The following is a 26,773-nucleotide window of genomic DNA, read 5'->3' on the forward strand; positions in this document are numbered from 1 at the left end:
AATCGACGTATGAGCATAGTAAGCACACCCCATGATCCCCGGCCATTTAGGCTGTAGGACTGACAGGTTTATCACTACAAAACTTGCTGTCAGGTTCACTTGCGTTCAGTACAACTCTGTACAATGCACTTCATTCGGGCCAGTCGAGAGAGACAAAAATTATAACTTTAGAGGATGATAAATGATGAGATTATTACGGCGGTTATTGAACAACTGCCTAAGGTCTCGCTAAGGTGGCAGTCTGGGCATGCTCGTGATTCATGATGATTCATGTGTCCTTGTGTCCTCGTCTTTATTTGCGCTGTACATTTCTATCACTAAGGTCTCGGGACGCGCATTTTCGCCACAAGCACTACGTTTTAATTACTCGGCCTAAGTAATGCAGAGCACATTCACTACGCGAAAATTTATTTTGACAGTCGTAAGGTTGAACGTTAACTACGTCTTTCGGGGTGCATTTCTTCGTTTAATTATGAAGGTTCAAGGTGCGAGGGATTTGTGAAATTTGTGGTCAAAATTTGTGAAACGATCTACTTTGAGGAGTAGTCCTTTGTGCATTCTTCGTTAAGGAAGATGTGTAAAACGAGTGTCCACTAAAATGTAGGCTAGGTCTCGGCAGGCCATATCAATGACACTGACGCTGTATTTTGCTGAGTTGCCTTGCACCTTTAATAGTGACTCTTATATACTCGTCGTATAAAGTGTTAAGATGTTTTATCAAGAGTAATATATTGTGCTCTGAATAGGAACATGCAATATTTATCCTTCATTTCGAATGTCTGCTTACATCGCTTTATAGCCCACACATGAAAACAGTCATTGCTGAAACCTTTAACATTGGTGCAATGAAAGGTAGTAGTGGAAATGAGTACTCTAACTTACTGGAAGGCTGCGGGCATCATGATGTTCTTCAAACCCTTTGACGACTTTATAAATAATGGACTTCATAATGCACATGTTCGACACAGATCTTAGCTGGTGGGGCACATGCGACTATCGCGTACGTGATCATTTTCCGAGTGGTCTCCTTTTCCCATCTAGTGTTAGTACTAAGGGTGACTCAAGAAACGTTTACAAAGATGTTAACTGTATTACTTTGAAGCAGCGTCTATAGGATTCAAATTTAGGATTTACACGTCCAGAGAGCGTAAACCTTCAATACAACGCGCTTAACTATATTATAATGATTGCAATTTCTAATTCACAAGTAACACATTGCAGAAAGTGCTGCAGCACTGCCATATATCCTTAAGAGATCGTAAAAGTCCTAACACTGATAAAAAAATAAGCATTTCGTGCATACAAATATAAAACACAAAAACTGAGCAAGCACTATGGGAATCAGTACCTCCTTGCGGGAAATAAAGTTTCGAGTGCATTATAAGCAGTTAGAGTAATATTATTCTCGCTTATTAGCCAAATATTCCAATGACTTAAAGTTCACATGGTGAATAATTAACTGCGTTATTAAGCCCACAGCTGGCCAATTTTGCGTGCCTGATTTTGACCTTCGAAGAATAACACTAAAATCGCTTGTTAATGTGTGTATATATATATATATATATATATATATATATATATATATATATATATATATATATATATATATATATATTCGACTTAAAACCCTGATGAAGGACGGTCCACCGTCTGAAACCGTTGGTGAATAAATCTAGATAATCAAACCAGTTGTGACCTTTTCACTGTGCAAGTTTTCACTATATATATATATATATATATATATATATATATATATATATATATATATATATATATATATATATATATATATATATATATATATATATATATATATATATATATATATATATATATATATATATATCTTTAATATCTATTTCCCTGAAATAGGTCAACGCATGCCCTACTGATTACAGTCCAAAGTACTCTCCTTCTATTGCAGCATCTCTTGGGTAGATTGATGCAACCGCGCCTGAAATTGTTACAGTTGTTTATGTTACGCAAGCGAACCACTGCTGGGCTGTTAGAGGTGTCTCCTTTTGTACTAAAAGAATCTATTGATCTCTCTGCCGTTCTGCCGGCTAAGTCATTTGATCAGGCTTTTACGAAGCAACATACGCAGGCCCTCTAAAATTAGCTGAAGTTCTTCCTTTGTGCAACTCTATGTAAAAATAGAGAACAGAAAATTATTGAACATAACTGTCGAGTTCCCATCCTTCGCTGCACTGAAGTCCAGCTTTCTCGGGAAAAATTTTTGAAAAATAGAAAACTATAAGACACTTTTATGAAAATATTGAAGGTAATGGTCCATTATTCTGGTATGTAGCAAAATCTTTCATTTGAAACATTTCCATAGGCCGCATCGAACAGTGAAGATTGCCATAAAAAACCAATGGGGAACGCTTTTGACGATAGCAAAAACGTGAATAGAAAAAAAAATACAGGACTGCCGTCGGGTGATCTGCAGATATATTGACTGTTATAGTGAAATCTTACATAATATGAAAAAAATTGCATTCATAAAAGGTTTCCCGCTCAAAAATGCTTCTGGCCAGAATTGCTGAATATAGGCACACTATATGAAAAACTTTTAGTGACCACCGTAATTACTCTTTTAAAACGCGAAGTGATACTATCTGCATGTCAGCGTGAATTTAGAAGTAATCATCAACGAATATTGTGGTTCGCTCAATTTGCAACCTTGTAAGTGAGGCATAGAACGGCCACAGTCTTTTACAGGTTGCACTTTTGCGCATTAAAAAGGCTTTTGATTGCGTGAACCATTACAAATTACTGTGCAAATTAGAATGGTGTGGTTTTTCGGGGAAGTGCGCTCGCTTGAATTTTGAATTCCGGCATGCAAAATCAGAGTATAGCATGCTTGGTTCTGGGGTGCCTCAGAGATGCCAGGGTGCCTTTAGCCTATTTCTTATTTCCTATATACGGTAATTATTTCCCGAACGCGTTGGATAACTTTACGGCATTTATGTATGATGACTACACTAGATTTGCCTGCGTTAACTAATCCTGTGAAGATGTTAAAGTTTCTGACCTAGAACTGAAACCCTTCTTTGATTGGTTTCTCAGTAATAAGCTGCCTCTTAATTAGGCTACGATGAAATCCATTGTATTTAGCCCGTCACGCAGGCGGCTACCAATATATTACATGGATCGTCACATTCCAACCTCTTTTCTTAAAATATTTACTCATGTCACATTCTTAGAACTTATACTGGGCGAATAGTTTCAATGGCAGCTACACGTCGACTTTCTTTCGAAAACATTACCCCTTCTCTACGTCACACTGTTAAAATGTGAGCAAATTGTGGTCCCATTAAATTTGCTTAAATCGCACCAAAGTACATGCACTTTCGAAAGGCTTTCTGGCAAAGCAATACCTCTGGTGCACGTAACTTATGGTTAAAGCCAAAATTAGTTGAGCCACAGCGCCGAAGGTAACAGCGTTTTCTTAAACTCTAAAAACTGATATGCATATTAAATGTGTAGGCTGCAAGCCTCTCAGTAAACAAGGAGACTAAAATATATATATTAGGATGGGGCAACCTAAAAAGAATAAAAAATAATAAGCCCCTGCCTGCACCACTGAAGTACCACAGGCTTTATCGAATTTGAAAATAAATGAACAGGCCCGAGGGCAATGGCATATTTTACCACCCGTAGGTGGTAAAATTTAGGTAGGTGTGGAAAATGGAAAAAAAAAATGAGTCTTAGCATAATGAGACTGAGGAGACTAACAGTAATAGTCCATAAGGGAACTATTTAGTGTTAGTTAATCAGTCTGCCGTCAGCACGTTTTAGCTGCATTCTGATGTACCACACCGCTGACAATCCCATGCTGAAAAAACGCGTTCTACTAACTCCAAAAGACCTATAAAATTTGCAGAACATCTTAGGCGAAACACCCGGCACATTCTGCGTTCACAAAGATGGGTAAAACGAATTCGCATTGTAATACAGGTTGGGACTCGGGAGGCTTCTGCCGTTGAAGGGGAGAACCGCTCAGGAGCGTGACGCGGAAGTGACGCAATTTTCGGGGAACGCGTCGACACTGAAAGTCCCGGATTGAGGGATCAGTAGTTCCATTTCTCTTGTCTTGCTTCTCCCGGTGCATTCCGGAGAAAGGCAAACTATAACGACGACAACCAGCTCGCCGAATGTCGTCGATGCATCACTTCCTGCGTGCTCGCATTCTTTCGTTTCTCGCTAACGTCGCTATGACGCGCCCTTCAGGTTCTCTATAAGAAGCGAACTGCTGCTGGCATGGGAGTCAGTCCACTCCGAAAACCGCTGTGTCCAGCCAAGGAGCCCAGAGTCGGAGCTACAGGAGAGACGCACTTCGGGAGGCACGCACCAACTCGACAATGAAGGTGAGAGCATGTTTAGTAAGGCTCAGAGTACCGACTTCAATGTTGAATTGATTACTGTTCTAATGTACTTTTATTAACGAAGCTGTCAATAACTTAGCATAATGTATTATCAGATATATTTTCAATGGATTACTATTCTAAGCTACTGTTCGAAACGAACATGCTGAAAACTTACTATAATATGCTATCAGTTATTGCTGACATGATCAGAAGTCCTTATATATATTTTTTAATCTGGTCATAACACGGCAGGCTCAGGGAGAAATTTAATTTTGATTAGGCAGACCCGCCGCGGTGGCTCAGTGGTTAGGGCGCTCGACTACTGATCCGGAGTTCCCGGGTTCGAACCCGACCGCGACGGCTGCGTTTTTATGGAGGAAAAACGCGAAGGCGCCCGTGTGCTGTGCGATGTCAGTGCACGTTAAAGATCTCCAGGTGGTCGAAATTATTCCGGAGCCCTCCACTCCGGCACCTCTTCTTCCTTACTTTCACTCCCTCCTTTATCACTTCCCTTACGGCGCGGTTCAGGTGTCCAACGATATATGAGACAGATACTGCGCCATTTCCTTTCCCCCAAAACCAATTATTATTATTATTATTAGGCAGAGAGAATTTCAGAATACTAGTTTGAGATGAGGCGGCATCCTGTGGTGAAACGTTAGAAATATATGTGTACCCTGCTATAAAGACCGAATGCCTGTGTATTAACCCTATAACTTATGCATCAGGTTTCTTTTTTTTTTTACTAAGAGTCATTTGAAAAGTAATTGCAAAATTTCTTTGCAGCTCACGGTCCCTAAATACCACAGAAAAAACGCATTTAAGTCGAAAGCATACTATCCCTTTATACATCGAGGCAGTAACAGCTTCGTGAAATTGAACAAGGGATAAGTTAATAAATTTTAAAGAGTGTGATCTCTGTTGCTCAAGTTTAAGACCCAATGAAATTTACTAGCACGTATTCTATGTCACTTCTTTGAAATGATATCGCGAAAATCGCAACACAGCAGCGCACACCTGGCAATAATAATAATAATTGGTTTTTGGGGGAAAGGAAATGGCGCAGTATCTGTCTCATATATCGTTTGACACCTGAACCGCGCCGTAAGGGAAGGGATAAAGGAGGGAGTGAAAGAAGAAAGGAAGAAAGAGGTGCCCTAGTGGAGGGCTCCGGAATAATTTCGACCACCTGGGGATCTTTAACGTGCACTGACATCGCACAGCACACGGGCGCCTGGGTGTTTTTGTGCTGTGCGATGTCAGTGCACGTTAAGAGAATCACGTTCCCCGTAAGAGCGATGCTTGAAAGCAACTGAAATTAATCAGATCTCTGTACAAGTACTGGCCGGTCATAAATGAATTCAGCACAAATTCCTTATTTTTGTTCAGTAGAATAATAGGCAATTCTTTGTACGCGTGATCGATCAGACAGTTCGACATGCTAAGTAATGAAGCATATTCAGGCGATTCTGAAATTTTACTCTAAGGATATCTAGAGATTTTAAAGCACACGAACAAATTCGAAATGCGTAAATGCTTGGCAGCATTAAGCGCTTCTTACAGTCTAAGCAATCACGACTGGCTTCGGCAAGAGGGGAAGTTTCATCGCCGAAATTTATATAATGATCAATGTACAGGGCACCTGGGTGAACCAGTTTGCATGTGCTCGTGAACTGAGAATCTATCACTGCCATAACCTCCTTGTTCTCAAGGCGTTTGTTCTCTGGCAGGTAGCTTATTTAGACACTACACCTTTTCATCTGCCAGCACAAAAATTCAAAAATGCAATTCATAAAACGTGCGTACGCATTTATTCATTTCTCTCGCCTACATTTGACAAGCAAAAAACGTTGCTGTTCTCTAGGTTAGACACCCCCTACTTTCAGGATTACGGAAAAACAGACCCAGGTTCACAGGCCAGAGTTAATGTTGATAAAACTGTTGACACGGTCAGACCACAAATACACGCATATATACATTACCTCCTTTGTAAATTCCATTTTGAATGCAAGTCTTAATCCCGTACGCTTGTTCTACGTGACATTTCGCGCTCATCTGCCTTACTAGTGGGTTTGGTACACTATACTTAATTTTTTGCCTTACGAGCCATCTCTCCTGAGCAAAAACTTCTGTATGCGTGCAGTAAAACGCGCTGCTGCACTCAAGATATCCACGGCCCCTTAAAGCTATCCAGTCAGCGGATCAGCTGGCCTAGTGTGCCAGAGTTTATTATTTTTTGCACCATTCCCTAAGACGTATCTGTGACAAAAGTTCAAGCGTTCCACAGCTGCAGTGCTCGCCATGGCAACATCTAACATTCCTTTCATCTCGTTTTCTTCGCAGTTCTTCACAGCTGCTGCTGTCTGCGCCCTTGTGGCGTGCAGCGTCTTCGCTGAAGAGGCTGCCAAGAAGGACAAGGACGTCGAAGGACGTGGAGGGATCCTCGGCGCTGGTCTCGGAGTCGGCGGCTACGGCGCCGGAGTAGGGCCCGGTCTTGTTGGCGCTGGTCTTGGAGGCGTTGGGCTAGGAGGCGCTGGTCTCGGAGCTGCTGGACTTGGCGGTGGACTCGGAGTCGTTGGCGGTGCCGGTTACGGTGGAGCTGGTCTTGCCGGTCCTGGAGTCGTTGGCACTGGACTCGCTGGAGCAGGCGGTCTCGGATATGGTGGTCTCGGCAGCGGTGGCCTCGGATATGGTGGTCTTGGCAGCGGTGGTCTTGGATATGGTCGCCTGGGATACGGCGGTCTTGGATTTGGTGGTGCCGGATATGGCGGTCTCGGTTATGGCGGTCTGAGATACGGTCGCATCGGTTATGGGGGTCTCGGATACGGAGGCGGTCTCGGTTACGGTGGCGGCCTCGGAGGATACGGTGGCGGTTACCAGTCCGGCTATGGATCTTCGGCCGGCGGCCACCAGGGAGGGTACCAGGGCGGCGCTTCAGGGCTCAACCAGGGATCTGCAGGCTTCGCTGCTGGTTCCGCCGCCAAGAAAGTGAACGCCTACAACAACAACCAGGGTTACAGCCACACCTCTGGATTCTCGGCCAGTGACAGCAAGACCTTCGGCTCTGGCCTCAAGCAGGGCTCGGCTGGCTTCGGAGGCGGTGCTGGCGGATACCAGGGTGGCTTCGGCAAGTCGTCTTTCGGAGGTGCTGGCGGAGCTGGCTATGGTGGAGTCGGTTACCTCGGCTAGAGGTAAGCGCATATTGGTTTGGTTGGGTGTTTAGAGACATTGTCATGTAATGGACATGCCGAAATGAAGTGGTAGCATGTACGGAAACGCTCACTTTATGGATATAGTGTCTTTGTAAGAGGATATGTGAAAATGCCGTAGTTTAGAGTGTTTTGGCTAGAAATACAGGACATGACGCCATCGGTATTCACTTCATAGTGTTCAAAGCATACGAATCATACATATCAGGGACTTTGGCCTCAGTGCAGACGGAGGAGTTGAATTGGCTGATGACTGGCTAGTATTGAATTGAACATGTAAAATATGCGAGCGTAAAATTTTGCAACTTTGGATACAAGTTATTTTTCTTCTCGAATACAGTTTAGAATTGAGGATACGCGCGTGCGACGCTTAGTTATTTACGTGCGTTAAGTTTACGTTTAAACTTCAGAAACAATAATTTTTGAAACCACTTTGTACCTTTGACCCGCTCATCATAAAAACAATCATGTAAATTCCTTATTTTTTTGTCTTTCCAGAGCCTTCACAGCTGTCCGTTGGGGCGCTCTTGTTTTCAGGCAGCTCCCAGAAGACATCTAAGAGAACGGTTCAATAAAACGTGTTTTCCAAAATAATGGTTCTCAGTGTCCTGAAATGTCGTCCATGCAGATTTTTTTTCTTCTAACAGGCAACAGCCCCCCCCCCCCTTTTCATACGAAGAAATATGCGGACTTTTAACAGCGTATATTAATATGTGACTGACGCTTACCGCAGCAGCTTACTGCATCAAGAATACCAAACAAGGAAGTTTTTGACAGCAAGGAATGATGTTACGTTCTTTCGCCCCATAAAGTGCTTTGATAAACATTCTTTGAAAGTTGCCTTGCACATTAACACAGCAACCTTTCTCAACAAAACACTAACGTTCTGTCGTGATCTTTATACCAGCAGTTGGCACGCACAAAAAAAGTGCTTCGAGTGGTACACTGCAAATAGCTCTACCCAGTGATTTTTTCTTCATTGAACTTCGTTTCTCTGAATATTTTAGAGTATGACGATGTCTGCATGGCAGCAAAAAACGCAATTATTACTGAAGAAAATTGCATTTAAACACATTGCGGGTCCTTAACTCAAAATTGTGTCATCTACACCAAAAAGGACTTCGTGATAGTTGTTTGGCGGTCTCGCCTAAATTTCTGTCGGCACCTCTTTCTTCCTTTCTTCTTTCACTCCTTCCTTTTTCCTTTCCCTTACGGCGTGGTTCATGTGTCCAACGATATATGAGACAGAGAGTGCGCAATTTCCTTTCCCAAAAAACCAATAACTATTATTATTACAAATGTTTGTCGATGTCAGTGGACGTTAGATCTCCAAGTGGTCGAAATTATTCATGAGCCTTCCATTACGGCACCTCTTTCTTCCTTTCTTCTTTCGCTCCCTCCTTTATCCCTTCCCTTACGGCGCGATTCGGATGCCCATCGAGGTAAGTGAGACAGTTACTGCGTCGCTTCATTTCCTCAAAAATCAATTCAAAAGCATTTTTAATTGTTTGAAGTGCATGGCGGTGTGCCGTAGCCTCAGGAATGCGCCGCTAGAAAATTGTCTGTGTATCCTAGCTTATACTTGCTAACTCGGCTGATGAAAGCGACGCCTTTGATTTTTAGCCTTTTGTATAGCAAAAAGGCTTCGTTTTCAGTGAAAACAGCGTCTTTGTTGTTGAAATGCGCAAATGTATCGATAAAGGCCAATTTAAATTGTCCAGAGTTCTACTTAACGCTGTCCTTCCCTTTTACTTCCGGTTCCAAGACATTTCCCACCATTACGGTGTACTTTCTTTGCTATCGGAAGTGTAGGCTCAGAGTTTCACACAACCTTTTGTTCTCCAAGCGGGGCACCGGTGACTCACTCCTTAGGGAACACATGTTCGGCCCTCGATGAATTCTGAGTTACTGCAGGCCAGATTCAGTTGGTCGTGATGACCGCTGAGTAAGTTGACTTTCTTAAATGTTCTTTTTGTCACGAAAAGCCAGTATTAAACTGTTAGACCCAGACTCCTCTCCAAATGAAACTTGTAGCACGTGGACAACTGGCTTACTGCCGACAAAGCCCCAAAACTCAGTGCCACGGTTTTCGCGACTAAACAATACACACAATGCGAAACGGTGACATTTCCTTCGGACTTAAAAACTGCACATTATGCAATTCACAGCTTAGACATACTTGCTGGCTGCTGTGAATTTTTGCGCACTACATTGAAACTATCGCGCTAAATGGCTCCAGTAAAAAATTACGGAGGCCACCTAAGACTGAGTAATACTTGTTGGGGGGCTAGTTGGTGCATGTTTCCAGAAAAGGGTTGTAGCGCCGAAAAAAACCAACATATCCGTCTCGTTTGCTATCCATCCACATCCGTCCCGTCTCGCTTGCTATGTGTTGTCTTTTTCGGCGCTATACAACCCTTTTCTGGAAACCACTTAAGACTACTTACGTACTGCAAATGCGAAAGCGTTTGTGTCATCGCGGGCTACTAGTTAACTATATTCGTTTACTAGTTAGTACTAGTTTGTAACAGTTATAATCTATCAAAGGCAATTAGAGAGAAGGCCATTAACTAAAGTCGTTTGCGGCAAAGACCTTTAGGTTTCAGCGCTATAAGTCAAAGCCATTTAGGGTGAAGCCCTTTATCCCAAGCGCTTTTTCCCTAAAGGTCTTTGGCTCAGAGGCCTTTGACCGAAAGGCTATTGGGTGTCTATATTGGGACCTCTGTTAGCTCAGATCGAAAACACTAAGATAGGTCCGGTATGTCTGTGTCGGTTTTCGCCTGATTTACTTGCATCGTGTCTTTGCCTTGTTTTGGAGAGTAGGGGGGGGGGGGACTACTTGAACCCTTTGGACCTATATCTCGGAATGAACCATGGTCCAAAAATACTTATCTTCAAGCAACTGTGATTTCAGACTACGCTAGTTCACCCGATCATTAAACCATTTGGTGAAGCGGGACTGTGTAAGCGGAAGATAGTACTTTGAATACCGCAGCGTCCTTCAAGAAATGTGAGATTGCATGGGCGAGTATCCCGTTCGATGTTGGCTTCAACTTTCATGCGCACAGAATTCCATCCAAGCGCTGCTTAGTTACTGAAGTGTCGCAGGTATGAAAGCCCGCCTATGAATAATCTTGTTGGCGTTCTTTGTTTTTCTTGACTCTTTCTTTTTTCCTTCCTTTATTTTCCTCCTGAAGTGCATTGTAGCCAACCGGGCATTTCCGCCTGGCCTTCATGTCTCACCCTTACTTCGCCTCCTCTCTCTTTCTCTCTCACACACTCATCACCTGACTCACAAGGCACAGCACAACCTCAAAGTTTTTATTTCTAAACACAAGAAAGTCGCATCGGTGCAACAATACTTGAAAACAGCTTCTATAAGTCATCACAATTTTTTTTTATTTCTTAACACAAGAAGGTCGTATCGGTGACACATTACGTGCAAAAACCGCTTTTATAAGTCTACGCATTTTTCATACCATAAGATAGTAATACTCCAAATTTCTATTTTAGATTATTGCGTCACCACTAATCGAGTATGTGGCGAGAAATTTCGCTGCTGTCGCTGAAAAAGAGGTATTATTGAAGACCTCTCGGTGTACCCGTTTTAGGCGCAGTTCTCGTAAATGAATCGACGTATGGGCATAGTAAGTACACCCCATGATTCCCAGCCATTTAGGCTGTAGGACTGACAGGTTTATCATTGCAAAACTTGCTGTCAGATTCGCTTGCGTTCAAGACGACTCTGTACAATGCACTTCATTCGGGCCAGTCGCTAGAGACAAAAATTATAAAGAGGATGATAAATGATATGATTATTACGGTGGTTATTGAACAATTACCTAAGGTCTCGCTAAGGTGGCCGTCTGGGCATGCTCGTGATTCATGATGATTCATGTGTCCTTGTGTCCCTGTGCTTATTCGCGCTGTTCATTTCTATCACTAAGGTCTCGGGACGGGCATTTTCGCCACAAGCACCACGTTTTAATTACTCGGCCAAAGTAATGCAGAGCACATTCACTACGTGAATACCTATTTTGACAGTCGTAAGGTTTGACGTTAAGTACGTCTTTCTGAGTGCATTTCTTCGTTTAATTATGAAGGCTCAAGATGCGAGGGATTTGTGAAATTTGTGCTCAAAATTTGTGAAACGATCTAGTTTGAGGTGTAGTCCTTTGTGAACTCTTCGTTAAGGAAGATGGGTAAAATGAGTGCCCACTAAAATGTATGCTAGGACTCGGGAGGCCATATCAATGACGCTGACGCTGTATTTTGCTGAGTTGCCTTGCACCTTTAATAGTGACTCTTATATACTCGTCGTATAAAGTGTTGAGATGTTTTATCAAGAGTAATATATTGTGCTCTGAATAGGAACATGCAATATTTATCCTTCATTTCGAATGTCTGCTTACATCGCTTTATAGCCCACACATGAAAACAGTCATTGCTGAAACCTTTAACATTGGTGCAATGAAAGGTAGTAGTGGAAATGAGTACTCTAACTTACTGGAAGGCTGCGGGCATCATGATGTTCTTCAATCCCTTTAACGACATTATAAATAATGGACTTCATAGTGCATATGTTCGACACAGATCTTAGCTGGTGTGGCACATGCGACTATCGCGTACGTGATCATTTCCCGAGTGGTCTCCTTTATCCATCTAGTGTTAGTACTAAGGATGCCTCAAGAAACGTTTACAAAGATGTTAACTTTATTTCTTTAAAGCAGCGTCTGTAGGATTAAAATTTACGATTTTCACGTCCAGAGAGCGTAAACCTTCAATACAACAGATTTAGGAATATTGTAATGATTGCAATTTCTAATTCACAAAAAACACATTGCAAAAAGTGCTGCAGCACTGCCATATATCCTTAAGGGATCGTAACAGTTCTAATACTGATAAAAAAAGAAGCATTTCGTGCACACAAAACTAAAACACAAAAACTGAGCAAGCACTATGGAAATCAATACCTACTCGCGGGAAATAAAGTTTCGAGCGCACTAGAAGCAGTTAGAGTAATATTATTCTCGCTTATTAGCCAAATATTCCATTGACTTAAAGTTAACATGGTGAATAATTAACTGCGTTATTAAGCCCACAGCTGATCGTTTTTGCGTGCCTGATTTTGAATTTCGAAGAATAACACTAAAATCGCTTGTTATATCTTTAATATTTATTTTCCAGAAATAGGTCAACACATGCCCTACTGATTGCAGTCCAAAGTACTCGCCTTCTGTTGCTGCATTTCTTGGGTTTATTGATGCAACCGCGCCTGAAACTGTTACAGTAGTTAATGTTACGCAAGAGAAGCACTGTGCTGGGCTGTTAGAGGTATCTCCTTTTGTACTAAAAGAATATATTGATCTCTCAGCCGTTCTGCAGGCTTAGTCATTTATTCAGGCTTTTACGAGGCAACATACGCAGATCCTCTAAAATTAGCTGAAGTTATTCCTTAATGTAATTCTATGTAAAAATCGAGAACAGAAGATTATTGAATATAACTGTCCCGCTTCCATCCTTAGCTGCACTGAAGTCCAGCTTTCTCGGGCAAAAATTTTGAAAAATAGAAAATTATAAGGTACTTTTATGAAAATATTGAAGGTAATGGTCCATTATTATGGTATGTGGCAAAATCTTTCATTTGAAACATTTCCATCGATAGCATCGAACAGTGAAGATTGCCATAGAAAACCAATGGGGAACGCTTTTGACGATAGCGAAAACGTGAATATATAAAAAAAATACAGGACTGCCGTCGGGTGATCTGCAGATATATTGACTGTTATAGTGAAATCTTACATAATATGAAAAAAAAATTGCATTCATAAAAGGTTTCCCGCTCAAAAATGCTTCTGGCCAGAATTGCTGAATATAGGCACACTATATGAAAAACTTTTAGTGACCACCGTAATTACTCTTTTGGAACGCGAAGCGATATTATCTGCATGTCAGCGTGAATTTAGAAGTAATCATCAACTAATATTGTGGTTCGCTCAATTTGCAACCTTGCAAGTGAGGCATAGAACGACCACAGTCTTTTACTGGCATCCCTCTTCCGCATTAAAAAGGCTTTTGATTGCGTGAACCACTACAAATTACTGCGCAAGTTAGAATGGTGTGGTTTTTCGGGGAAGTGCGCGCGCTTGAATTTTGAATTCCGGCATGCACAATCAGAGTATAGCATGCTTGGTTCTGGGGTGCCTCAGAGATGCCAGGGTGCCTTTTGCCTATTTCCTATTCCCTATATACGGTAATTATTTCCCGGATGCATTGGATAACTTTACGGCATTTATGTATGATGACTACACTAGATTTGCCTGCGTTAACTAATCCTGTGAAGATGTTAAAGTTTCTGACCTAGAACTGAAACCCTTCTTTGATTGGTTTCTCAGTAATAAGCTGCCTCTTAATTATGTTAGGATGGAATCCATTCTATTTAGCCCGTCACGCAGGCGGCTACCAATATATTACATGGATCGTCACATTCCAACCTCTTTTATTCAAATATTTACTCATGTCACATTCTTAGGACTTATACTGGGCGAAGAGTTTCAATGGCAGCTACACGTGGACTTTCTTTAGAAAACTTTACCCCTTGTCTACGTCACACTGTTAAAATGTGAGCAAATGACGCTGTGGCGCCATTAGATTTGCGTAAATCGCACCAAAGTACATGCGCTTTCGAAAGGCTTTCTGGAAAAGCAACACCTCTGGTGCACGTAACCTATCGTTAAAGCCAAAATTAGTTGAGCCACAGCGCCGAAGGTAACAGCGTTTCCTAAATTCTAAAAACTGATATGCATATTAAATGTGTGGGCTGCAAGCCTCTCAGTAAACAAGGAGACTAAAATGTATATTTTAGGATAGGGCAACCTAAAAAGAATAAAAAATAATAAGCCCCTGCCTGCACCACTGATGTACAACAGGCTTAATCCAATTTGAAAATAAATGAAAAGGCCCGAGGGCAATGGCATAATGTTACCACCCGTAGGTGGTAAAATTTAGGTAGGTGGGTAAAATGGAAGAAAATGAGTCTTAGCATAATGAAACTAAGGAGACTAACAGTAATATTCCATAAGTGAACTATTCAGTGTTGGTCCCTCTACTGTTAGCACGTTTTCGCTGCATTGTGATGTACCACAGCGCTGACTATCCCATGCTCAAAAAACGCGTTATTCTAAATCCAGAACACCTATAAAAATGGCAGAGCATCTTAGGTGAAACACACGGTACATCCTGCGTTAAAAAAGAAGGGTAAAACGAATGTGCATTGTAATACAGGTTGGGACTCGGGAGGCTTCCGCCGTCGAAGGGGAGAACCGCGCAGTTGCGTGACGCGGAAGTGACGCAATTTTCGGGGAACCGGCCGAAACTGGAAGTCCCGGACTGAGGGATCAGTAGTTCCATTTCTCTTGTCTTAATTCTCCCGGTGCATTCCGGAGAAAGGCAAACTATAACGACGACAACCAGCTCGCCGAATGTCGTCGATGCGTCACTTCCGGCGTGCTCGCATTCTTTCGTTTCTCGCTAACGTCGCTATGACGCGCCCTTCAAGTCTTCTATAAGAAGCGAACTGCTGCTGGCATGGGAGTCAGTCCACTCCGAAGACCGCTGTGCCCAGCCAAGGAGCCGAGAGCCCGAGCTACAGGCAAGACGCACTTCGGGAGGCACGCACCAACTCGACAATGAAGGTGAGAGCATGTTTAGTAGGGCTCAGAGTATCGACTTCAATGTTGAATTGATTACTGTTCTAATGTACTTCCATTAACGAAGACGTCAATAACTTAGCATAATGTATTAATCAGTTATATTTTAAATAGATTACAGTTCTAAGCTGCTGTTAGAAATGAACATGCCAAAAACTTACTATAATGTGCTATCAGTCATTGTTGACAAGAACAGAAGCCCTTATATACATTTTTTTATCTGTTCATAATACGGCCGGCTCAGGGAAAAATTTAATTTGATTATACAATTTCAGAATACTAGTTCGAGATGAGGCGGCATCCTGTGGTGAAACGTTAGCAGTATCTCTGTACAATGCCATAAAGACCGAATGCCTGTGCATTAACCCTAGCTCATGCATCAGGTTTTTGTTTTTTTACAAAGAGTCATTTGAAAAGTAATTGCAAAATTTCTTTGCAGCTCACGGTCCCTGAATACCACAGAAAAAACGCATTTAAGTCGAAAGCTTACTATCACTTAGTACATCGAGGCATAACAGCTTCGTGAAATTGAACAAGGGATAAGTTATTAAATTTTAAAGAGTGTGATCTCTGTTGCTCAAGTTTAAGACCAAATGAAATTTACAAGCACGTATTCTTTGTCACTTCTTTGAAATGATATCGCGAAAAGCGCAACACAGCAGCGCCCATCTGGCAGAGAATCACGTTCCCCGTAAGAACGATGCTTGAAAGCAATCGAAATTAATCAGATCTCTGTACTGGTACTGGCCGGTCATAAATGAATTCAGCACAAATTCCTTATTTTTGTTCAGTAGAATAATAGGCAATTCTTTGTACGCGTGATCGATCAGACAGTTCGACATGCTAAGTAATGAAGCATATTCAGGCGATTCTAAAATTTTACTCTAAAGATATCTAGAGATTATAAAGCACACAAACAAATTCGAAATGCGTAAATGCTTGGAAGCATTAAGCGCTCCTTACAGTCTAAGCAATAACGACTGGCTTCGGCAAGAGGGGAAGTTTCATCGCCGAAATTTATATAATGATCGATGTGCAGGGCACCTGGGTGAACCAGTTTGCATGTGCTCGTGAATTGAAAATCTATCATTGCCATAACCTTCTTGCTCTCAAGGTGTTTGTTCTCTGGCAGGTAGTTTATTTCCGACAGTACACCTTTTCATCTGCCGGCCCAAAAAATCAAAAATGCAATTCACAGAACGTGCGTACGCATTTCTTCATTTCTCTCGCCTACATTTGACAAGGAAAAAACGTTTCTGTTCTTTAGGTTAGACACCCCCTACTTTCAGGATTACGGAAAAAAAGACCCAGGTTCACAGGCCAGAGTTAATGTTGATAAAACTGTTGACACGGTCAGACCGCAAATACACGCTGTGAAGGGATCGAATGGGCAGCTGCGTTGAATCACTGTGAGGTCGATCACGCGCCCAGTCCGTGGGCTGCCAGGACGCGTCCCCAACACACTCTCGCCACTTCCGGCACATTATGGTTCCTGCTGTCTCTGCGGCAGTGATGAACAGCCCTAATGGGGGCCCACTCGGCTTCGAAGGTCAGGCACCTGCGCTGCACAACGCTGCGCGGGGACCGAAAGGCCGACGCTGCCCTCGCGCAGAAGGTTTCATTACGGGAAAACGGGGTCTCTTTCCGAGGCGGGAGCATTTAGCTGCTCGCCTTAAACAAACACAGCCGCGTCCACCGCCGATGGCTCGCGGCGCCGCGGCCCGCCGCCCTTGCCGACACCCGACACACTGTCGTTGCGTCTCGCGGGGGGGTCCCGTGCCGTGAGCTAATGGGGACGTCGGTTTCGGGGAATTGTCCCGGGCGGCGGACGTCCATTTTAACCCCCGTAAACAACAGATGCGGATCCCTCGTTGACGCCGCCGCGTGCATTAGTGGCACCGCGGACACGCCGGCGCCTCCTTGAAGCATCTGTCGAGAGACGACTCCCAGTTGTTTGGACCCTCCCGGAATGTTGTCGCGCCTCGTCCGTAACAGCGGCAAGCTAAGCCGCGTATGCGCACGAGAGGCGCCCCGCTGTGGTCCGATGACAGGACTAAGTGCGGAACAGCTGCGGGCCGGACGAGAGTCAAAGGAAAACGATTGCGCCTGCGGGCACAATGGGAGGTTGTTTTTGCTTTTTCTTCTGGGGGCGAGAGTGTGAGCAATACTGTGAAGGCATGGGGCGTGCCACCTAAACCTGGTGGGCCAATCATTTCGAGTGTCTATTCCCGGAATGCCATGTTCGTATAGCTATTTTGATGTTCTTTTCGTGTTGGGCATTTTAGGGAAAGGGTTTTGAACCTTGCCGAAGCGGGAAGGCGTGCCATACAGTTTTTGAACCAATCAGGTGTTAGTTGTTTGTGATTGGGTGATGCAAGGGGTGGGCCAGTCTCCTAGGTCTTTAAAACCAGGTCCGGAGCAGGAAAAAGGCGTTCTGAGCTAGATTTAGATCCCTTGCATCTTTGGCGATGCCAAGGAGGGAAGATTTTCCCTTAGCCAGTTTCATGTAATCATGCTTGCCGTTTATTCTGTTGTAAATATGTGAATTCCTGTATAAAGTTTCAGTTTTCCTTCCTTCAGTCAAGTTTTGCCGGATCTCGTCTGTTATACCGTCTCGTCTCGGACGGTGGGGCACCCGGTGGTGGAGCCCGGTATACGAGTTATACGAAATCTCACCACGACCAAGAAGAACGAACCTATCTTTACTGGCGCAGTCGAGCAGGATCCTTCCGTTATCAGGAGATAGCAAAGGAGGAAGAGACGACGTTCCGGCAACGGGCCAAGCATCGGCGGCTGAGGAGGAGCAAGAGCTGAAGGCAGGAATCGGCAGCTTCCAAGGGAACCAGCAGCGGAGACTCCAAGGGTGGACCAGCAGCGCAAGGCGGTAGCCGGTCGGGAGAAGCTGCGTGGGGAAGCGGGCGGCGACAGAGAGACAGCGACAGCGACGAAAGTCGGACGCCAGCGAGGTGCATCTCATCAGTGGGTGAGTCCTCTTTGCCTTTCACCTTGGCGGGGGCATTGCTGTCTGGATAGGCGGTCTGGGAGTGCATGAACACTCGGTTCGCACACTTAAACCCGGACAGGCGGAAAGCGAGCACGATGAGTGAGGGAGAGGAAACGGTTGTTTCGGAGGACAGTTCGTCTGTGTCTGACGCTCAGATTAGCAAGATGGCTCTGGAAATGAAAAAAGAAGAGGCCAGAGCTGCTGAGGAGCACCGTCGAGCTCTCGAGGTCCAGCTTGAACTTGCAAAATTCCAAGCAAGCAACAAAGGAGTAAGCCTGGAGCAGAACGCCACGGCGTTGGAGAGAAGCGACTCGCGAGCGGAGTTCTGTCGGTACTCGAAATGGTTGTCGGGAGTGCTCCCGAAGTTCCCGGCAGAGGCAGAGGTGCCTGTCTGGTTCGAGTCGATTGAACACACCCTGGAGGCCTACGCGGTCCCGAAGGAACAGTGGGGCCAAATTGTATTTCCGCTAATAGTGGATAAGGTGCGGTTCTTGTCGACGCGCTTGACACCTTCGCAGCATAAGGAGTACGAAGCCCTGAGGAAAGTGGTGCTAGAAGAGCTTAAGCTCTCAGCGGGAGAATATCGCAGAAGGTTCATAACATCGAAAAAACTGCCTAATGAGAGCTGGAGGGCGTTTGCGACTCGCCTGCAGAGTTATCTCAATTTCTATGTGGAGGAAAGGGGGGTGAAAACGTTGGAGGGAATTGTTGAGTTGCTAGTGGCGGACCAACTAAAGAACACCCTGTCTGAGGACGCCCTTCGATACGTAACTTTGCAGGAGGGTGAGGGATGGAAGAAAGCGCCAACGTTGGCGGCATTACTGCAGACGTTCGAGGAAGCGCAGGGAAAGAACAGCGCAGTGAAAAAGCACGAGCAGAAAAAGGGGGAGAGCTCAAATGGTCGAGACGGAAAGCGAGATACGTACCAACCCAAACGGGAGGCGACAGGAATACAAAGGCCGGACACGAAGCAGAAGTATAAAGGGTGCTTTTCGTGTGGGTCGATGGGTCACAGGAGGGCCGAATGCCCGCATGGCTCGGGACGAACACCCACGAAAGCGCTTAACGCTAAAGGGGAAAGCCTTACTGCACGGGTGGCGACACAGGCACGAGCGGCCGCACAAAGCGAACTAAGACCGATAACTCTGTCTTGTCAGAATAGGCAAATTAATGCAATTCTGGACACAGGCGCAGAAATCACGGTTGTGCGGGAGAGCATAGTACCCCCGGGACTGGTGGAGCCACATGGGTCCATCGAATTGGTGTCAGCCTTTGGTGAAAAGGTACGGGCTAAGCTTGCAGTTGTGCCCCTGATGTTAAACCGCGGGGCAGGCATTTTCTCCGAGATTAAAGAAGCGGTGCCAGTGGTATGCGCTCTGACCGACAAGCTAGCGTCGAGAACGGACTGTTTGCTTTCGGAGGAAGCATGGGAGTCACTGAGGGAGGAGTGTGATATGAAAGGGCTAGTAGAGGCGAACGACGGTCAGGTGGCAGACCACGTGGGGGTGGAACGGGACAAGTTACACGGGCCGCTAGAAGAGAAACCAGTCAAGGAGGGCGTAACTCCCCACGCGGAAGTGCACGCGGTGGTCGGCAGGGCAAGCGAGAGCGGCGCACTAATCGCCGAAGACACAGCTTGTAGTGTAACCGAGGAAAGCAGCGCTTCGGCGGTTTTCAGGGAGGAGCAGCGCAATGACGCCACATTGCAAGAAGTGTGGAAAAACGCCAGGGCTGGGAAAGGTGGCATAACTGAAGTAGACGGTCTCCTCTACCATAAGGAAAACTTGCTTGGGCAACCAGTAATGCAGCTAGTGCTCCCTAAATCCCGACGTCAAGAAGTACTTAGGTTAGCCCATGAATCAAACTGGGGCGGTCACCTTGGATTCAGGAAAACTAAGGCGCGAATCAAGTACACGTTTTATTGGCCAGGTATTGAAGGGGATGTAAGGGCATACTGTAACAGCTGCCATGGGTGTCAGACAAGGGCGGATCGCCGCCAGACGGACAGAGTGCCGATAGAACCGCTAACGAGGCCTCGATACCCGTTCGAACAGGTCAACGTCGACGTTATAGGTCCATTGGATCCACCCTCAGGAAGGGGTCACAGGTACGCGTTGTGCATCATCGATTTGTGCACACGATGGCCTGAGGTGGTGTGCTTGCGCTCCCTCAGTGCGAAGGCCACCTGTGACGCGCTCCTGACGGTGTTCAGCCGGACGGGAATTCCGGAAGTAGTCGCCTCAGACTGCGGGACAAACTTTACGGCCGAACTCACACAAGAGTTTCTGAAGAGGCTAGGCTGCTCGCCAAGGTTTTCAACGCCGGGGCACCCCGAAAGTAACGGCGCGGTCGAACGTTGGAACCGGACATTTAAGAACATGCTGTATCATATCATCCAGGAGGAAGGAAAGGAATGGGACAAGTTTGTGCCCTTCTTGTTATGGGCGTACCGCGAGGTACCACATGACACGACGGGCGTCGCCCCGTTCCAGATGCTGTACGGGCGAGAACCAACCGGTCCGCTGGTGGTTTTAAAGCGCAGCTGGGCGGGACAGATAAGTGTACCAGCTATGCTGGGGCCGTCCCCATCACAGTATATGCGGGAGCTGAAGAGGCGCCTAGAGCATGCAGCGGAGGTGGCACAATTAGTGAGCTCGAAGCAGCAGAACGCGTACGCGACCCAGTACAACAGGCGGGCGAAGGACAAAACTTTTCAGATAGGAGACAGTGTGCTGGTGTTTGACGAGCAACGTCCTGTAAAAATGTTCCCGCAGTGGAAAGGGCCGGGCAGCGTTGACGGAAAGTATCGCGAACACTCGTACTTCGTGCAGATGCCACGAGGTGCCCGAAAATTAGTACACGCCAGCAAACTACGGCCGTATCAGAAGCGCGTAATGACAGTTGGGGTGATATTTGATGAGGACAGGGCGTTTGGCGAAGTAGAGTACGTGCCTCGATCGGTGTCAACGCGGGCTACAGTATCGGTCCTCCCCAAGGACATGACGGCCCATCTGAAGGCGGAGGAAGGCGACCTCATTCGCAAAGTGTTAACCGAACACCGAGGCCTATTCGACGACAAGCCGGGAGTAGCGAAAATAGGAGAACACAGGATCGTTTTAGAGGAGGGCTTCACACCGAGGTCAGGTTACCCTTATCGAATACCCGCAAGCCTAAAAGGCGAAGTGGGCAAGCAAGTAGATGAGCTACTTGAGATGGGCCTGATTTTTCCCTGCGAAAGCCCCCACGCCCATCCCGTGGTCTGTGTCCCCAAAAAGGACGGGTCGATGAGAATGTGTGTGGACTTTAGAAAGCTCAATGCGGGGACAGTGGCAGATGCCTACCCGATGTCGTTGCAGCAGGAGCTCATTCTGAGCGTAGGAAGGGCTAAGTACATTACGCTCCTCGACCTTAGAAGAGGGTATTGGCAGGTGCCCCTGGCACAGTCGGCTCAGCTACTCACCGCTTTTGTCTGCCATCGGGGGCAGTTTGCGTGGACGGTAATGCCGTTTGGGCTGAAAAACGCGGCCCAGACGTTTCAAAGAGCCATGAACGAGCTTTTACTCCCGCATTCTGCCTACGCGTGTGCGTACTTAGACGACATCGCCGTGTTCAGCGAGGCGTTGCCTGACCACGTACGACACTTGCACGCCGTCTTCGCAGCGTTAGAGAGGGCGAACCTGAAAGTTAAGCTGGAAAAGTGTCAGGTGGCGAAAGGGTCAATTCGTTACTTGGGACACATAGTGGGCTCGGGAAATCACGCACCCGATCCCGAAAAATTGAAAGCCATTAGGGGACTGAGGGCACCGAAAACGAAGAAAGAGCTCCGTAGCGTGCTCGGGCTGTGCGGTTATTACCGGGGCTATGTGCCCAACTATGCGGAGGTGGCAGCGCCGCTGACAGAGCTAACGGGGAAAAGGATTCCTAACAAAATTCCGTGGCCCGCGGAAGCTGAAAGTGCGTTTCAGCGACTCAAGGCGGCACTCTGTGAAGCTGCGGCTCTCGGGACGCCCGATGCTGGCAAGCCGTTTTGGCTGTACACGGACGCCTCAGCGGTTGCGGCGGGAGCCTGTCTCTCCCAGTGTGCCGCGGATGGCTCCGAGCGGCCAATTGCGTTCGCGAGTTGCAGATTTTCTCCAACGCAGGCTCGATGGTCAACCATAGAAAGAGAGGCGTTTGCAGTCATCTGGGGGCTGGGGAAGTTCGACCTCTGGTTGTTCGGCGCTCAGGTTACTGTGGTGTCTGACCACAACCCCCTCTCCTTTCTTACTCTCACCACGCCTCAGGGAGCGAAGCTGACGCGTTGGGCACTTGCCCTACAGAGATATAATGTGTCAATAAAACACAGGAAAGGGAGCGCTCACGGTAACGCTGACGCGCTGTCTAGGTTGCCGAACGACAGCTGGGAGGCAGACAGCAATGATCACGCCGGGGGGCAAGGAAGAGAGGACATGTGTACCAAAGAGCAAACCCAGTGACGTGTGCTGTGGCAGTAACTGGAACTGCGGTGTAATCCGCTCGTTTGGGTGTTTGCAGTGTCACAATGTGTTTGCAGTGTCACAATGTGTTTGCAGTGTCGCAATTTGTTTGCAGTGTCGCAATGTGTTTGCAGTGTCACAGTGTGTTTGCAGTGTCACAATGTGTTTGCAGTGTCGCAATTTGTTTGCAGTGTCGCAATTTGTTTGCAGCGTTGCGATGTGTTTGCAGTAGTATCCCCACTACTTAGGTCGCCCTCAGAGCGATTTTATAGGCGAAAAGGGATCCCTCGTTGTGTTATAATTCTACAAGGTGCCATTTGGGCCCCTGGTAGAATCTTAGGGGGGGCGTGTGAAGGGATCGAATGGGCAGCTGCGTTGAATCACTGTGAGGTCGATCACGCGCCCAGTCCGTGGGCTGCCAGGACGCGTCCCCAACACACTCTCGCCACTTCCGGCACATTATGGTTCCTGCTGTCTCTGCGGCAGTGATGAACAGCCCTAATGGGGGCCCACTCGGCTTCGAAGGTCAGGCACCTGCGCTGCACAACGCTGCGCGGGGACCGAAAGGCCGACGCTGCCCTCGCGCAGAAGGTTTCATTACGGGAAAACGGGGTCTCTTTCCGAGGCGGGAGCATTTAGCTGCTCGCCTTAAACAAACACAGCCGCGTCCACCGCCGATGGCTCGCGGCGCCGCGGCCCGCCGCCCTTGCCGACACCCGACACACTGTCGTTGCGTCTCGCGGGGGGGTCCCGTGCCGTGAGCTAATGGGGACGTCGGTTTCGGGGAATTGTCCCGGGCGGCGGACGTCCATTTTAACCCCCGTAAACAACAGATGCGGATCCCTCGTTGACGCCGCCGCGTGCATTAGTGGCACCGCGGACACGCCGGCGCCTCCTTGAAGCATCTGTCGAGAGACGACTCCCAGTTGTTTGGACCCTCCCGGAATGTTGTCGCGCCTCGTCCGTAACAGCGGCAAGCTAAGCCGCGTATGCGCACGAGAGGCGCCCCGCTGTGGTCCGATGACAGGACTAAGTGCGGAACAGCTGCGGGCCGGACGAGAGTCAAAGGAAAACGATTGCGCCTGCGGGCACAATGGGAGGTTGTTTTTGCTTTTTCTTCTGGGGGCGAGAGTGTGAGCAATACTGTGAAGGCATGGGGCGTGCCACCTAAACCTGGTGGGCCAATCATTTCGAGTGTCTATTCCCGGAATGCCATGTTCGTATAGCTATTTTGATGTTCTTTTCGTGTTGGGCATTTTAGGGAAAGGGTTTTGAACCTTGCCGAAGCGGGAAGGCGTGCCATACAGTTTTTGAACCAATCAGGTGTTAGTTGTTTGTGATTGGGTGATGCAAGGGGTGGGCCAGTCTCCTAGGTCTTTAAAACCAGGTCCGGAGCAGGAAAAAGGCGTTCTGAGCTAGATTTAGATCCCTTGCATCTTTGGCGATGCCAAGGAGGGAAGATTTTCCCTTAGCCAGTTCCATGTAATCATGCTTGCCGTTTATTCTGTTGTAAATATGTGAATTCCTGTATAAAGTTTCAGTTTTCCTTCCTTCAGTCAAGTTTTGCCGGATCTCGTCTGTTATACCGTCTCGTCTCGGACGGTGGGGCACCCGGTGGTGGAGCCCGGTATACGAGTTATACGAAATCTCACCACGACCAAGAAGAACGAACCTATCTTTACTCACGCATATATACATTACCTCTTTTTTAAATTCCATTTCGAATGCGTCTTAATCACGTACGCTTGTTCTACGTGACATTTCGCGCTCATCTGCCTTACTAGCGGGTTTGGTACACTAATACTTAATTTTTTTTTTGCCTTACGAGCCATCTCTCCTGAGCAAAAACTTCTGTATGCGTGGAGTCAAACGCGCTGCTGCACTCAAGATGTCCATGGTTCCTTAAAGATATCCAGTCAGCGGATCAGTTGGCCTAGCGTGCAAGAGTTTATTATTTTTTGCACCATTGCCGAAGACGTATCTGTGACAAAATTTCAAGCGTTTCATAGGTGCTGTGCACATCTAGGCGCCATCGAACTTTCATTTCGCTTTCTTCGCAGTTCTTCACCGCTGCTGCTGTCAGCGCCCTTGTCGCGTGCAGCGTCTTCGCTGAAGAGGCTGCCAAGAAGGACAAGGACGTCGAAGGACGTGGAGGGATCCTCGGCGCTGGTCTCGGAGTCGGCGGCTACGGCGCCGGAGTAGGGCCCGGTCTTGTTGGCGCTGGTCTTGGAGGCGTTGGGCTAGGAGGCGCTGGTCTCGGAGTCGGCGGCTACAGCGCCGGAGTAGCGCCCGGTCTTGTTGGCGCTGGTCTTGGAGGCGCTGGGCTAGGAGGCGCTGGTCTCGGAGCTGCTGGGCTTGGCGGAGGACTCGGAGTAGTTGGCGGTGCCGGTTACGGTGGAGCTGGTCTTGCCGGTCCTGGAGTCGTTGGCACTGGACTCGTTGAAGCAGGCGGTCTCGGATATGGTGGTCTTGGCAGCGGTGGCCTTGGATATGGTCGCCTGGGATACGGCGGTCTTGGATTTGGTGGTGCCGGGTATGGCGGTCTCGGCTACGGTGGCCTGAGATACGGTCGTATCGGTTATGGAGGTCTCGGATACGGAGGCGGTCTCGGTTACGGTGGCGGCCTCGGAGGATACGGTGGCGGCTACCAGTCCGGCTATGGATCTTCGGCCGGTGGCTACCAGGGAAGCTACCAGGGTGGCGCTTCAGGGTTGAACCAGGGATCTGCAGGCTTCGCCGGTGGTGCCGCCAACAGAAACGTGAACGCCTACAACAACAACCAGGGCTACAGCCACACCTCTGGCTTCTCTGCCAGCGACAGCAAGGTCTTCGGCACCGGCCTCAAGCAGGGCTCGGCTGGCTTCGGAGGCGGTGCTGGTGGATACCAGGGTGGCTTCGGCAAGTCGTCCTTCGGAGGTGCTGGCGGAGCTGGCTACGGTGGAGTCGGTTACCTCGGCTAGAGGTAAGCTCAGATTGGATTTCTTGTCTGGTTAGAGTCATTGTGCCGGACAGCGTGCCGGACAAGAAGTGGTAGCATGTAAACAAACGCTCACTTTGTGGAAGCAGTGCCTAAGAAGCCCTATGAAAATGACCTTATTTATAATGCATTCCCTGTAAATGCAGGGCGTGATGGCATCGTGATTAACTCAGTATTCAAGGCACACGAGTCACATAAATTGCCTCGGCCTCAGTGAAAGGGGGGAGTTAAGTAGGTTGATGTTTGGCTGGTATTAAGTTGACCATGTAGAATAGTCAAGTGCAAAATTCTGTACCGAAACGTTTCAGTTATTTTTCGTCCTGAATACCATTTAAAATTGAAGATGTAGAAAATATTGACGCGTGTACAACATGCAAATATTTTCATGCGTTAATTCTGTATTCAAACTTCATAAACAAGCATTTCTGAGGCCATATCCTATACCTCTGAAACCTCGTCACAAGAAATAATCATGTAAATTTCTTTTCTGTCTACCTTTTCAGAGCCATTCCAGCTGTCCGTTGGGACAATCTTGTCTACAGGCAACTTCCAGAAGGCATCTAAGAGAACTGTTCAATAAAACGTGTTTTCTACATCTACAGTTCGCAGTGTCCTCAAATGAAATCCACGCAGTAGTTTTCTTTAAACACGCAACAGCCTACCAACGAAGAAACCTGTAGGCTAGTTAAGTGAGTAAATGAACATGCGACGCATGCTCACAGCAGCAGCTTACTGGATCAAGAAATCCACACTGGACAATTATTGCCAGACGGGTGCTGACGTTGCATTCTTTTGAACCGACATTTGCTCTCATAAACATGTTTTTAAGGTTGCCGTGTACACTAAAACTGCATTCTTTCCCAATTAAGTCATTATTAACCTCCTGTCGTGATCTTTATGCCAACAAAGTGGCACGCACAAAAAGGTACTTTGAGCGAGGCACTTAGAACAACTCCATCCAATGTTTTTCTTTTTTTCAGTAAAAATTGTTTCAGTGACACATTCAGGGTATGTGATGTTTGTCTGGCA

The 26,773-nt window shown here is 46.7% G+C and overlaps 2 protein-coding genes across 2 annotated transcripts; both read left to right on the top strand.

The window, feature by feature from the left end:
- Window positions 1-4,281: 4,281 nt before the first annotated feature.
- On the top strand, window positions 4,282-8,166 carry LOC144105635 (uncharacterized). Its single transcript, XM_077638751.1, has 3 exons — window positions 4,282-4,370; window positions 6,714-7,561; window positions 8,078-8,166. The coding sequence occupies exons 1-2, from the start codon at window positions 4,365-4,367 to the stop codon at window positions 7,557-7,559; spliced, it is 852 nt and encodes a 283-aa protein (XP_077494877.1). The 5' UTR covers window positions 4,282-4,364; the 3' UTR covers window positions 7,560-7,561; window positions 8,078-8,166.
- A 7,101-nt stretch (window positions 8,167-15,267) lies between these two features.
- Window positions 15,268-26,345, top strand: LOC144103734 (uncharacterized). Its single transcript, XM_077636389.1, has 3 exons — window positions 15,268-15,273; window positions 24,777-25,729; window positions 26,248-26,345. The coding sequence occupies exons 1-2, from the start codon at window positions 15,268-15,270 to the stop codon at window positions 25,725-25,727; spliced, it is 957 nt and encodes a 318-aa protein (XP_077492515.1). The 3' UTR covers window positions 25,728-25,729; window positions 26,248-26,345.
- Window positions 26,346-26,773: the final 428 nt, after the last annotated feature.

This window comes from Amblyomma americanum, chromosome 9 (genome assembly GCF_052857255.1).
Source record: "Amblyomma americanum isolate KBUSLIRL-KWMA chromosome 9, ASM5285725v1, whole genome shotgun sequence".
In the NCBI taxonomy this organism is placed as follows: Eukaryota; Metazoa; Arthropoda; class Arachnida; order Ixodida; family Ixodidae; genus Amblyomma; species Amblyomma americanum.